The sequence below is a fragment of the Nipponia nippon genome, unplaced genomic scaffold (genome assembly GCF_047370975.1).
Source record: "Nipponia nippon isolate SJK-2023a ecotype South Korea unplaced genomic scaffold, ASM4737097v1 scaffold_5, whole genome shotgun sequence".
Taxonomy (NCBI): Eukaryota; Metazoa; Chordata; class Aves; order Pelecaniformes; family Threskiornithidae; genus Nipponia; species Nipponia nippon.
In genome coordinates, this window is record NW_028262369.1 from 64616971 (window position 1) to 64632277 (window position 15307).

The window sequence follows — 15307 nt, forward strand, 5'->3', positions numbered from 1 at the left end:
TAAATCTTCACATAGGTTGAATCCACTTCCTGTAATCCCTCATAAAGCCAAGAGAAGAGGCATATTCAAAACTCCATCTTTTCCAAGAAGGAAGCTTGGAATTTATTTTTAAATCATATCTATCAACCTGTGCGTATCACTAAGCTGTGTTCCATTTGTTCTCCTTTCCGTAGTCAATAACTCAATAAGATTAGTGTTTTACTGTAGACACATCATACACAAAAAAATTATATATTGAGCAATTTTCGCTTTAGACAAGACAGGTTTGAGATGGGAAGATGTCAGCAACTGCAACTAAATGGCTTAACCAAGGTCAAAGAAGTCTATTGGCAGAGCTAGGAAATAAACTAGGCTTGCCAAGCTGCAAAAAAGCCTTGTACTCAGGTCCTCTCCCACACCTCCTCCTGGTTGCTTCAGTAACGTTTGTTTGTCTTATTTTCAATTGTTAATAATATTTGTAAACCAGTCCTAAAGGATATCAGTCCCCATAGCTCAAGAGAGCCATCAGTATCCCTGCAAGACAAGCACCTTCAGGCTACTTCTAGGGGGAAACCAGCCTGTCCGGCTTGCTCTCTGGCCCGTGACAGACTGCTATAAATAGGGCTTCCTGCATGGTCCAATGCCGTTTCCTCTATGCCCACCCCAGTGCCCACCATGCTCTCTCGGTGCAGTTCTAAGCCATATATTGCTGGCCTTCTTCCCAAAGCCTCTCTCTTACTGCTGAATCAGTGTTTTACCTCTGCCCTACTAGCTGTCTGCTCCTGTAGGGTGTTACAGCCTTTCATTTATTATTACTGTCTTTCAGTCTTCTCTAAACTGTCCAAGCAATCACTTATAGAAGAAGATGGGAAAAAAATCAGAGACAACTAATTTTCACCACTAATTATACTCTGTTTAACAATATGTGTGTCTACCCGTGAAGTGAAAACAGAACTTTTATCGCTCTTTCCTCAGCTTTGAGCAGTTGCACGGAGCTGCAAATTCAGCTCAGGAGGGGTAGCACTTTGTTACTTTGTTATAAGAAAGGACACTCAGCAATGCATTTAATGAAAGAAAGTAATGTAATAAATATCATTGTATTTCTCAGTCATTAATAGAGATGCTAGTTCCAGCTGGAAGATTCTTGCTTTCTCACCTTATTAGTTAGTAATGGCTCTTTTTGATGAGTTTTCATGAAGGGCTCCTTCTGATCAGCCCTTTAACAGACCACTAGCTTGATGTTCAATATAGCACAAATTAAACAGCTCAGTAGCCAACGAGGAGAAAAAAAAAAAAAAACAAAAAAAACCAAAACCACAACACAACCTCATCTGTTAGTAAAGGGACTGTATAATCCTGCAGACCTGAGACTATAATCTTTACTGCAACATTTCTATAGACCAGTGGAAGGAAAGGAAAAAAAAAAACCAAACAAAACCAACACAAACAAACCACACAAACCTTACATGGATCATGTAGCTCATCATTATTATCACCTGTTATTAATAACTCAATAGGAATCTTTCTACTGATTTATCAGAGATCTGGGACAAGCTTCTCCTCTGACTGCAGCCTGTGCCACCCCAAAGGCCACTCTAGGCCAACTCAAAGTGGAAAACACGATGAGGTAGTCCAGAAGCATCTTAAACTCTGTGAGATGCTGGGCCATAAGCAGTATGTGAGTGTCCTTAGGGAAGCTCTGCCACAGAAGATAAAGATGAGGGGTTTGCACGTACGCCCTTGTCTGCAGGAGGTTTGTGACAACCAGCTGCAGTGCATGTTAGAACTGGCTTTGACAGACCATCCCTGGCTGCCTGCTCTAGAAGTCTGGAGATGTTCCTTGGGTACAGTCAGCGGGACGTACCAGCTATTTTTCTCACATTTCTTGGTTTCTTTTCGCTAGTGCTCTCCGCTAGCAGACCACTTCTATTCACTTTTTGGCCAGAGGTGGCCTGCAGGCCACCACTTGAACTGGGTTTGGCTCCTGATATTTGGTAGAGAAAACATTAAAAGATAGATACAGTAGCAGTTGGGAAATGCTAAGATTTAGACAGAAAGAAATTAGTGCTTTTAGCATTTTTAATTGCTAGTACCCTTCTGGAAAATCTTTGCCCCACTGTCACCCAAAGTGTCGATTCCAGTATCAGTATTCACCTTTAAACTGTAGACTTGCTGCAGAGAGGCGTTAACACCACTCTCCGATACCTCTCATTTTGTGCCGTCTCTAATGAGGTGTTGCTACGACAGGTGATGATAAAGCCGCATCTCGGACACAACAGCTAAGCCACAGTTGCAGGCTTTGTTCAGGCAGTGTTGTGACAGCAAGAAACTATAACGGCCACAGGATCCCCGCGTGCCTGCAGGCCCCTGTGCCAGCAGTGGAATCTTTTAGTAGACAAAGGAAACACCTTTTTTTTTTTTTGCTGTGCAGACATTTTTTTCCTAACTCCGCTGTCATTCTCCCCATGGATTTCCTTACTGATACAGTTTTTATAAAGCGATAAGTCCCTTCTTGAACAAGGTGTAATTAAAAAACATGAATAGTGGTCATTGAAGCACTGAACCCACAACTCGTTTAAAAAGCATAAATTTCCACTCTACAGAGAGCAAATACAGACATGTATGTTTAACTGACAAAGTCAAGGTATAGGATCTAAAAATTAAATGCCTAAATTAATAAATGTTAAAATGGCTAAATCCTCCTTTTAACATTATCCTGCCAGCACATGTTCAAGTGATTCATCTGTTACCATTTGTCGGAGGTGTGGAAGAACCCATCTTTTACCGCTGATCAGCCCATGGTGAATTTAGGCTGCTGAATTAGTGGGATGACTCAGGTTTGCTTTTCTTACACAGCAGAAGAGAGCGTGTAAAAAATATGAGTTTATAACAATGGAATATTAACAGATACAATTCTTACTGATTATATCATATTTTAAAATTAAGGTTTCGACTTGATTAAGTAATAAAGTAGCCTCAGAAGATCCACAAGGATTAAAAGACAGAACTGAGCAGTGGACAATATTGTTTCATAGAAACTGCAGACATTTCAAGGTTCCGCCCACCCCCACCCCCCCATTTTGCACTGGAGCAGAACAAATTCTGTTTCATTTTTTCCCAATTATCTGTTTTTAGAAGGCATTCTGAACTATAAAATTTAGAAGGGAAAGAGTGTGTGAAATATCAATGCTGAATGTGGGCGGTTGATCAAAACAGATCCACAACGCTTAATGATGTGTTCTGAATCAAATATACAAGCAGGGACTTGAACCTGGATCTACTTTATATTAAAATCAGAACAAAAACACTGCCCCATGCCCAGTGAACTGTAAGAAAGCCTATCTTCATCTTTTCTGCCTCCTTGGTAAAAAAAATCATTGAGGCTCATATATTTCTGGTGCGGGGTGGAAATAAACCTTGAAACCCCCTGGTAGTTTCATTGCAATGCAGTCAGCTTCGGACTTAGGAAGAGGAGGAAGGGCAATCTGCACGAATCAATTCTAGTATTAGCCAACTATTTACCTGTAAGTAAATATTACTGTCCAATAACATTATATAAGCACACTGATACAATTTTATAACATCTGATAAAAGAAACTAAGGACTCAGTCATGAAAACCTCTGGTTACTCCCACACATCTGCTTACGGCCATATGCTGCAACTGCACTAAATGCAGAACAAACAAACACACAGCTGTTAGGAGTAAGTGTAGGATTGTAATTGTTCCTCTGCCAAAACTGTTGGAAAAGTACCAGTTAGTTTTTTGGTGGGGTGTTTTTGTTCATTTGTTGTTTTTTTTGGGGGGTGAAGGTGTTTGCAAGCAAGAGCCATATTAACAATTTTCTATATACAGTTTTTAGCCTTTCTCCCACTTTGATCTCTGACACTGTAAGGCGCTGTCAGTGGACTCTCAAGTACAGCTTGGGGGCCAGAGTATCTAGATGAAAGTCACTGTGTGCACGCCAGAGTTACTGGACCTTGATCTATTCAGGATAACAGAAAAGCTTGTTAGCTTCAACAGAATATATTACTGAACTACTGCAGTCTTCCAACTTAAGAATAAAGAAGTTTGTTCTTGGCATTGACTGATGATGGTTTCTTAAAAGTGCACCACTTCTTCAACACAGAGTTCTGACCCAAGCACAATAAGCTATTAAGTTCTGATTTTTGGAATTGTATTTTTCAGCAGTTCTAAAAATGTTTTCCAAACTTCAGCCTAAAATTTTCCCAAAGAGCTGTCACAACACAACCGTACCCCAGCACAGCCACATGTATGCAATATGCTCTATTCCTGCTGCAGAAAGACAGAGATTCACCAGGATAACAGATGCTATAAAGCTTCTAAGATAGACAAATATACCTTCTGCATACTGAATTACATTTTATGTTTATGTTATATGTATTGAGAATTTATATCAAAGTGACAAGTGTCTTCAGTTCCTTATATAATCAGGAGACATATATGCTGCTCAGCACAAAAGAGTCAGTCCTAAAGAACTTAATGATGCCACGAATAATGGCATAGTCTTTCCCAAGCTCTGCTCTTGCCAGCCAGACTTTTTTTTTCTTAAATTATTTTTTAGCTGACAAACCTAGATTCAGATTTTTTTTTTAAACTCTTTAAAAATTACCATCTCTTTAATTGCTGAAACAAACCAAACATATATAAAATAGGAAAAGTATTATAAATATATAAAAAACTGTTACTCTACCTCTCCGTTAAAGAAGCAGAAAATTGTAGCCACCAGTAGACCCTGTAAAATAAAAAGATTCTGCTTTATTTCAGATGCATATGGATTTTTCCAGGTTTGAGATAAACAGAGGTTCCTGATAAAATTCAGATACAGATAGTAAAATGTAGTACAAATCTAAACTTGGCGAATTATTTCTAAAAATACATTACTAAAAAGTATTGGGCCAGCTATTTATCATGCCGCTTCTTTCCTTTAGGAAATGAAAATTCAGCATAATGAGAAAGTTAAAGCCATTTATAGGAATATTGCATGAAGGTCTTTAAAAATTAAAATAACACGATCATTTCTCCTTTATTTGCTTCACGTGCCAACTGCTATCTAGCTCAAGTGAGCAAAAACTGTTCAGTGCTTCCTACCTGGTAGTGCATAAGGATGTGCATCACATAGTCGTACACTTCCTCAGCGATCCGGCCTTCTGGTCGCCATGGAAACAGCACAAATTCAATGCCAAGCAGTGGAACCAGAATCAGGGTTGCTCTCACTGCTTTCATGTACAGGTTGGATTCTGCCTTGTGGGTGTCTTTCAGCTTGGTTATGAGAACACGAACGATATTTAGCAGGAAGAAAAGATTCACCTGTCGGAAAAGAAAATGACACTGAAGGTAGTCTGAAAAATAATCCCACACGCTGTTTTGGGATACTAAAACCAGAAACTCAAGAAAACTCATACTACAGGGACAGCATTGTGACTGTACGATAAACATGAGTTAAAACTCTTTGAGAAGACCTTTAAGTAACTGAGATGTGGCTCTAACGTCCAATATCCACATCCATTCCTCTAACTTATTAGGCAAGTGTCCACCCAGATAACTGTCGGTCTTCCGGTGTTACAATTCACACACCTTTCTCACTGCTGTCACAGTATCAGTACACACATGACTGATTGGTCTTTTTAAAATTACTATATCTTTTTATGTTGGTCAAGAAAGAGGATAACACTCTTTCACTCCTTGTATTTAAATATGGTTCTTCAAAAAAACTGCTTTTTTATTTTTCAAATATGTATTTGACAAATTTATAGAGAAGAAAAAAATTAGATTTAAAAAAATGAAAAAATAAAAAGAAATAAAATTGCAGGCAAAATGCTGCTAACAAGGAGCTGTATACTCCTGTAGACAATCAGCAGATGTAACGTTCTCACAGTGGCCAATGCTTGATTTTTGAATCATTCAGCAGAACTGCAAATGGGGCAAGCACTCAGATGATGCTCTACATCATTCTCATGCACTGCTGAACTTAATTATTCCCATAGCTAGTAAGGCTTTTCTTGTTAACAGTGGTGTATATCTGTTCATTCAGTTTCACAAAAAAAAAATAATAATCCCAAACTGAAATCACAACTATGCAGACTATATCTTTCAACATGTGAGCACTCATCGTAAGCAGCCACAAACCCAATACACGCACACGTATGTGTATGTATATATATACGCGCACCCCCCAGCTTAAGTAACCAGAGCAACAGCAACACTAGGGATGATTACACCATGTTTTCATCTGTCATGCAATAATGGTAGCCCCTTATAGAAACTACAGCTAGAAGAGACCTTGAGAGCTCAGGCAGTCCTGTCACCTTGCCCAAGGGCACAGAGGCAAGGCAATGCTGCTTAGGGGACCCACTATGGAAGGGAGAGACCTACAGTCTGGTCCTCTTATCTCTTCTTCCAGATAACTGTCTGTCCTTGTCAACAACTACCTAGAGACAAAAGGGGGGGCCGGGGAAGAAGCCAGCAGACAGACAGACAGGCAACTCCCTTCTAAAAATACTAGGAACTCCTAGTCTAGGGGGAGGCCTCTGTCTTGCTGTAGGACAAGTGCAAACAGGGAATCCATTTCAGACCATGTGTGTCACTGTGTCCTCCACAACCCTGGCGGAATTCTTTCATGTCAGTTAAGGTTTTCACGATAAACAGCTGTGTATTGTTATAGCAACATGGCCCTTGACAGATATGTGATGTTATTTATATTCTACTTACATGCTATTTAAATCATTTTAACAGGAAATTGTTTTACATAGGAAACTACTGCATGAATTTCTCCTGGAAGTCTCCAGCTACCTTTAGGCTTTGTTTGAGCAACGAAGGTCTTCTGATTCTTTCTCAAGGGATTTATTTAGATTTTATGCAGCCCACGATCCTCATCCAACTTCCTACAGTACACATAGACAATAAGTCCTTCCTCCATTTCTAAATTTAATCCTTCTCCAGTCTACTAGTTCAACATGTCTCAAACACAAGAGTTTTCAGCCCTCTCGTGTTTTGGTAGCATGGCCAATCCCTATAATACTGTCCTTGAACGCTAACTGAAGATGAAAGTTGCCGCAGCCAGGAGTAAAATACCACCCAGCAAACTATTTCATTTACAACATGCTGAAATGCACACAATTTGTCTGTTTTTTCCACTTACCCACCAAAACCAAAAAGCACAAAAATAAGCATGCAAAGAGTTTGCAAACAGATATTAGGGCAAACAGAAAAGAGGAACGAGGCAAAGCAGAGGACAGAGTTGAGAAGAACAGTACGAGTGTCAGTAAAAGTACGCAGCACCAATTTTTGATGAATATCTCTTCTGTCACAAGATGTAGTGAGAACAGGGTGAACTGAATTCTTAATAAAAGTGATGAAAACAAGTCTTGATTTTAGCAAGGTAGTAAGTAGATTTTTACATTTAAGCAAAAGTAGGCCAGTGGAACTACTCACATATATATATTATCATCAAATTGACTGTGATGGTTTGGAAAGCCCCAAAGGAGTCCTGTTGTGCTAGCTGCAGTATGAACATGTAGTAAAATACTAGCAGCTCCACAGTGACCTGAAAATTGAACGGGCAAACGCACAAAAATGGAAACAAAGGCAGAGAAGGGAATCCTAGATAAAAGGAAATGTTGGTGCCTATACTGGGAACTTAGCAGAATTTAGGTTCTGCCTTAAGAGTGGCCGTGAACTCAGCTGAGCTTATAAGTCAATAGGTGCTGCAGTTCTTGAATTAAACTTTCCTCAGGTCCCTGATATTTCTACTTCTCTCCATGTTGAGTTTATGCTAAGCAGTATGGTAATTCTTATTAACACGTAGGCTTAAATTCTGTTTAAATTCCTCCTTAGAATGATATAAACAGACCATTCTCAGCTCAAGAAACTCATATATTCTTAGATAGTAGCTGGTAGCCATTGCTTGGCTTTTAATAGTTATGCAGCTTCAGATCTTAGCCTGCTTGAGCCCGGCTTGCTTAGGCAGAACACCTGTATGTGCTCATGAAGACAATTTTTATACTTGGCCTGCGGACATTTCCAAGGCTGGGTATATGAATGCTAAGCATTCAACTTCTAAACTCCTAAGTCTTGTACTGACTCCAGCTTAAAGTCATTAAATAGGCCGGTGACAAAGGTAGGAGCTCCTGACTTTCCTTCTAGTACACGTTCACTGAGTATACTTCTTCTGCTAAAAGAATTTGCACCTCTAAGAGGCTGTCAGCCTAAGACACCAATACATAACATTATTATAGGGCAAAATAAACATCCCTGTAGTATTATTTATATAAATAAAGGCATAACTAAATAAAAATCTACTCTTTCAGCGGCACCAATGCAAACTAAATCACTAGTGCACTGGCACGTCTGAAATCTATGCTGAAATCACTTCTGCTTTCACTAAAGTTCAAACCCATTCCTTTTCCACCCCCCCTCCATTTTGATCAACATTTGTCTAGTGTAAAAACTAACATCACACTCGACTGTTTCATTCCCACACTATTTAATTGTGGTTGCTTAGGCAAACAGTTGTAATTAAATGGTCAACTGAAGACAACTCCAATCGAAATGCAACCTATGTCTGCTCCATTTTCCAGTTTCTTTGGCAGGGATCTGACCCCAGTTATGTAAAACAGGGACCGTAAAAGCAGTGTTATTGTTAACTTTATGTAATTGTATCATTTTCAGCGATGTACGAGAGTTAAATTCCCATTGGCTTCTGCCAGTTCTCCCTGGCACCCGCGTGACAGTCCTATTCATGTTCTTTGAGATCTTGCTCCTGCAAGTAGAAACAGTGTCTTCTCCCCTGTTATCTAATTTGCAGTTTAATATTGTTGCTTAAACGTCTACTAAAGCAGGTCATGCTTAGTAAAGTGTGAAAATTGTATCTGGCAAGCAAGCTGCTTAAGCAAATGAGGGTTCTGTTCTCACAAAGCCTAAACACACGCATTTCATCTAATGTCTTTATCCCTGGCTTGTCTTTTCTGAATTGACATACTACATTTTTTTGTTACCAGATAGGAAAGCAACTCCTTTAAAGTAGTTTCACATCACAGGCAAGCTGTGTAGTTGTGTTTAATCTTTGTTATTCCTACATGGTTTTCAAATAAATTTACTGATTGTACTGAGGCAAGAAAAATGCAAGAGAAACACCTGCAGCCGGTTCATGAAAAATATAGGAATATCAAAGCTATACATATTTGTAAATTGCAAAGAGAATGGACAAAGATTCTGCCCAAACCAACGCCGCAGAGGCGATTATTATGCCTCCTGTAAAATCACAGGACATTCTTAGCATTGCATTGAATGGAAAGAAGACTTGACAGTTTGGGACTGATCCAGTACGTTTGAAACCAGTAGGAGGTCTTGCCACTTGTTTTCAGTGTGACTTTGTGGAGGCCACTGCTGGGAACGAGAAAATGATCTTACATACTAAAATGAGGTCACTTCATGGAAGATGGTGTAGCCTCATAACTTTTACACAAATTTTTCTGTTGTTATTTAAGCAAGCTCTGACTAATACAAATTATATTTCAGCTTTAAAGGGCTTTACTTAAGTGATATGTCTGTGAAGAGACAACTGGACAAAGAGGTAACAACCCACGAGGCAATGCAAATAGCATACATTTTCTGGGTGAGACACAGCACCACTGAAGTGAGGAAAAAAACCGTATCCCTTTCTGTGAAAACAGGATTTCACCTTCTGTGTAAATTAGAGAGAAGAAAAGTTGAAAGGATTTAGAATTGGTTTTAACTTCAGAGATTAGAGCACGAGTGGAAGTGTCTTAACACGAACATATATGGCAGACCTGACTAACAGGACAAGGGATTATCAGTAATAATTCACACCCCAAGGGCCATGAATCACAATAATTTCATGGGGACTGCCTCTGGCTTCCCATGCAGAGGACCTCCAGTGTGTCACGGTATCAACACGATCTTGAAAATATAAGTTCACCAGCTAATTTCACTGTGAATGAAAATGGGAGTCACAAGAACCACAGGATTTATGCAACAGTCTTCAGGGAGAATTCTCTATGCACAGAATGCCCTCTGCAAATATTCATTAACAATTTAACAGAAGAGGAAGTTCACGTAGCTCAGAAACTGAAATGATTTCCAAAAAATTACTTAAATGTTTTCATTCTTAATTAATTTCCTTGTATGAACTGAAAAGCCATATGAAAAGTCAGTAGACATATACAATACCTTTGCCAGATCAGTTGGAAGTTTCCGTTACAATAAGAGAGATGACTGTAACATATAGTCAGCAGCTAATTGTGGTCATGCCTAGAATGCCTCTACACTGCAGCATTCTCGGCATTATGCATTCATAGATACTAATTATGTAGATAGTTGTGTAAGTAGGTACATATCAGTATTTTCTTTTATTATGCACCTATTTCTATTTAGCAATAATCTATTGACTGAATTTCATAGGTTAAATTCAGTCCTAAAATAACTGAAGTACAACGTTGATTTTTATGCAGTGGAGTCTTCAGTTACGTACCAAGAATTTAGCGTCTTCAGCAGGAAGCATTTGTGTAATAGAGCTGGCATTAACTTGGAGCGTACGACAGAACACTGCACTCTAAGAGCTCATGAGGACTAATGAAGCAGAGGAGTTGCAATACCCCGGCGGCCAAAGCACACATTGCTAGATTAGCATCAGAACAGGGGCAGTCACAGATACTTGTAGAAATATTTTCACTGGTTCTTTCCCCAGGGCCTGCTCTAGTTTCTCGTCATCCCGTATTCCCACCCACAGTCAGTCCTGACATTCAAGAGCCCTCTTTCTGAACCTCAGTGAGGTCCAGTCTGGTAGCTGTTTGGCCACTTTAGCACAGTGACACAATGATGCTCGTAGTAGGGTCAACAGGGCAAATGGCCTGGGCAGTGACAAAGCATTCTCAGCTAAAGGAAAAATTTGAACGCGGCCCTCCAGTACTCCAGGTAATATTTAGTCCTTCCTTGTCACTAGCATCTAAGTGGAATGATAATCAACATCGCAAAACCCAAGTTTCTCAAAGGACCAGGGGTACAGCTCCTTAGTAAGGCCAAGACTTGTGCATCTGGTGTGTCTAAAACACCTGCTGGGTTAAGTGAGAGTCTTGTGAATGACAGTGACCTCTAAATGTTAGCTTTAGGCTCTTACCAACTTTATAAGCCCATGAAGAACAGCCAGAAAACAAATAAGAAAAGCAAATTATTATCTGAAAAATGCCTACCAAGAGAGCAGCACAAATAGGGCCATGGATGATGTACAGCAGATGCGTATCAGAGCTGATCCAACAACTAGAGAAAACAAACAGGGAATGAAAAAAACATTTGGCATTTTATTATCTGTTGTACTCCTTTTTTTCCCCTTAAAGAAAACGTAACAGGTTTGCACAGCAAGTTGAGATGCTACTTACTTGTCATTATAATATAAACTTCTAGCAACAGCATGTATGCAGGCAGGGATCAGTGGAAAACCTGTGAAGAAAAAACAAAGTTTTCTCCATACACAACCTGGCTAATAACTAAATTAACTTGCACCTTTTGCGGGAATCTTCTCTATTTTCACCTCATCCAAACTATATACCTGCAGAGCAAATAAACTAATAGGGACCAACTCTGTTTCTGTTTTCTTAGATTTCTTTCAGAGGAGTATACAAAACCTCATTCCCATTGTTTTACCAGGAAATCCATACTAACGCACAGAAAAAAAAGGCAAATCAAATTATAACTTTTTAGAATGTAACAATCAATTTTCATTAACACAGATGTTTTTCAGATGGCAATCTGCAATAAAGCTAAATAGGTAAGTATATTAAAGAGATAATTGTATATACGACCATAGCTTTAACAGTACTATTATCAATGTTGATTATATCCTCACCAATACTTGTTGGGTATTCAGAAAACAAGGTCACCTGCAAAAAAAATTTGAAAACAGACTCTGGAAATCAGGCCAAATTCAAAATTTAAAAAGAACAAACAAATTTGTTTTCTGGGGTCCTTGACACCCTGGTGGTACCTAATTTTCCGAATCTGCTGAGCACCTATGATCTTTTAACCACGTCTCAGTTGTGTCTGTAGTGGGACATCTCGCGACCCAGGTACCAAGTCACGTTATACCTCAACATGCCAACACCCTGAAGCTGAGGAGAAAGCCCTCACTTGCACTTTGTGAACATGCTGTTGTGCATTATCTGAAATGACCAGGTTTGGCTTGTTAGTTTTGATACTGATATTACTTGAGACCTTCAGCTACAGCTATTCCGTATTTGCTTAGTGAACAATACAGGTCAAATGGAACTGCTGGAAAAATAAATACTTGGCCATCTCTAACTCAGTTCTGACTCTCCACCCTAGACATGGCGAGACTTCTCTGAAAACAAACATTCATTCCTGAATAAACATCTTCGAGATGAGGAACAATGAATAATTACTTCTTAATGTCTTTTTTATAATAGGAGACTATTTTCTCTATACAAAGGAGGAGTCGCTTCCTGACTCCAGAAACGCATAATCTCTCTTTCAGCAAAGATAGAGGTACATACAACTTCCTACGTTAACATTTCTAAGCCTGTTAAAACACTACAGACAAAGAAGAGCGGTGTGTCATCGTTGTTCAAAGCTAGCAGCTCAGAGAAGCAAAGGGACAGATGTTCAAATTCTCTTGAAAAGGAGTAAGAGATTGCATTGGCCTGAAAATATAGCACGTGAAGTTGCATACCCCAGCCAAGAAGGTAATACCACATCAAGTGTTGTTTCTCAGCAAAGACAGCCACCACAATGAGAGTATGCAGGTAAATGCCTTCACACAGCATCCAAAAGTAGTTGCAACCCATTAGGTACAGGTAGATGAACTGTGACACTTTGCAACTAACCTGTAGAAAAAAGCAGAATACAATATAAATTTTTTGTTGCAAAAATCTCAGAGCTTTATTTACAAAATGGAAAAAAATACTGCTCCAGTCAAATGTTCATGTTTATTCTGTTTTTCAGTACAATTACTTTTTTTTTAATAGAATTTTCATGGAATTACAATTCCATACTTTATGGTGACAAAAAAGTTAGTAACTGAGTCTGTATTTTTATTACGCAGACATGAGGACCTCGAGATCCTCAAGCATGATGGCAGAAAGCTGTAAGGATATTTTCCCGTATTGCAAACATTGCCACACAATAGGGAATCCTTAAATTATCTGATGGTAACTACACAAGAAAACGTACTTTGGTGAGGGTGATCCCCTCTCGGTTTTACCCATCACAATATGTAACTACTCCAGAGAACAATTTATGTTTTTAAAATGCTTACGGCACTTCCAATTTTAACCTAGTCAGAACTGCACTTAGGGCCAGTTGAGAACTTGCATAGCAGGTTCTGGAAGGAAGCCCTCTTGTTGGCATATATTTGTATTTAGCTTCTTTCAAAAGATATTCTTCAATTGAAATATTACATTATAACTTATTGTGCAGACTAAAATGTGAGGTTGTGAATAAAGAGCAATAGGTAATCTGCAGATTTGGACACAGGTTTTTTTTTCCTCCTTCTGAAATTGCTGTGTGTTTGATCTATTTCTGGCTCTTTGCTTAAAACAAACCAAAAATCAATATTGTTTTACCTAACTCACTTGATGATGACTATTAGCAGCTATCTCAAGCCTATTTTCCAGCACTTTGATGAGCTTTTACAGGAGAAAGGGAATTTGTCTTTTTACTTGATTCAGCTTCTGGAGTTTTGCCCTAACTTTCACAGAATTTAAAGTTATCTTCCAGGTCTAAATAAAAATAAAGCCATAGTTAGGGATTTGTTTGTTTATGTATTTCATTTTCAGGCTCTTCCGTTGCTATAACTCCTAGCCTTTTGGGAGAGCCTACTGATTCACACTTACCCCAGTATTATCAGGAAATGAGAGAGAGAGAAAAAGCAGAGCCAAATGGATGTTTTTTTTATTTTGCTTTTTACTTTTGGAATATAAGGGTCAGCTTTATCTCCCTTCACAAAAAAAAAAAAAAATTCTTCTCATTTCAACTGAAGATGGCAAAGTTAAAGCCATAGGAAAGTAGCTGACATCCAAAATACACTCCGAACCTTTTTGTATTGCCCTTCCTTGGTGAATTCAACTGTCATAAGCTCACTGACATCATCTAGAATAGGCTATTTTCTTGCAGTTGTTTCAATGCAAAAGTGATTTGTACAAATTCAGAAGAGCAGTTCAGCATGCTCTGTCTCTTAGTGTTTTTACTGTTTCGAAACCTGAAATGTGAAATGCCCAAGTCATCATTAGACATCTGTTGTAATACGTAACATGGATACATCGTTACTGAACATTTTAACCTCGCTATATACATTTCATCAACTATTCACGTCGCATTTATCTCTTCTGTGTTGCTGAAGTTTTTCACATATAAATCAACAAGGCTGCCAAATACACTTTCACTTACTGGATTAGTTGCAACTAACTCCTGATTGTTGGCAACTGCAGTCAGTGAAATTATTGTTACAACAGAGTTGCAAACAAAAGAGAAAAACAGATTTTTATGCAGGGTAATCCTTTGGCAACTCAAGCTCCTAGAAGAGAGAAACAAGAACAAATGAATACACGGGGGGACAACTGTGTGTACTTGGGGACAACTGTGAAATTTTGAAATACTGGAGCTCTTTATTTTATTAAGAAGTCTTACATCAACCCTTTCTCCAGCTCCAGTCCAAATATAATAGAATGATGTGAAAGGTAACACCTTCCCTTAAACACCAACAGGAGGCAAAGCAAGTACATTCAGTTCCAATATGTTTACAGTGAAGGACCTGCTTTGTAGTGGCTACCTAAAAAAGATCTGAATAGCAATAATATAACATGCTTCAGAATATTTATACTTTTTTTTTTGTTAGTACCTGAAGAATTTCCCAACTAACTATCATACCTGAGCTTGAAGAAGCTGTCTTACCCTACATTTCCATCTACCCAAACCTGTTAAAATTTTTTGAGGATAATTATCTTTTACTCATATTCTGTTAATTTTTCTTCCTTAGCCCTATAGCTAGAGAAATACCCAAATAAGTAAAATAACTCAAATCTTATCTTGACTTTTTTATATAACTAAGTTATAAACAGTACATAGAATACAATTACAAAAAAGGAATAATAACTGCATTTAATTATGTTAATTTTCAAGGTTTGATTTTAATCTTGCAATAGAATTGAAGAGAAAAATATCTTCGGAAGGACTTTCTTTTTTTTTAAACAGAGGTTCAATAATATTAAGTAATACTAGAAGTTGAACACAGCCGCAGCAAATTTCTGTTTATCTGCCATTCTAGAGAAAGCAGGTCT

At 38.5% G+C, this 15307-nt stretch overlaps 1 protein-coding gene across 2 annotated transcripts in view; it reads right to left on the minus strand.

The window, feature by feature from the left end:
* The window catches only part of CALCRL (calcitonin receptor like receptor), a 69173-nt gene that overhangs the window by 5395 nt on the left and 48471 nt on the right, over window positions 1-15307 (minus strand). For both annotated transcript variants that reach the window (XM_087731434.1, XM_087731435.1), the window contains exons 7-12: window positions 14418-14544; window positions 12703-12856; window positions 11396-11456; window positions 11210-11276; window positions 5091-5309; window positions 4693-4734 (exon numbers count right to left, since the gene is read on the minus strand). In XM_087731434.1, the coding sequence (XP_087587560.1) occupies window positions 4693-4734; window positions 5091-5309; window positions 11210-11276; window positions 11396-11456; window positions 12703-12856; window positions 14418-14544 (670 nt within the window). The remainder of the gene's footprint in view (window positions 1-4692; window positions 4735-5090; window positions 5310-11209; window positions 11277-11395; window positions 11457-12702; window positions 12857-14417; window positions 14545-15307) is intronic.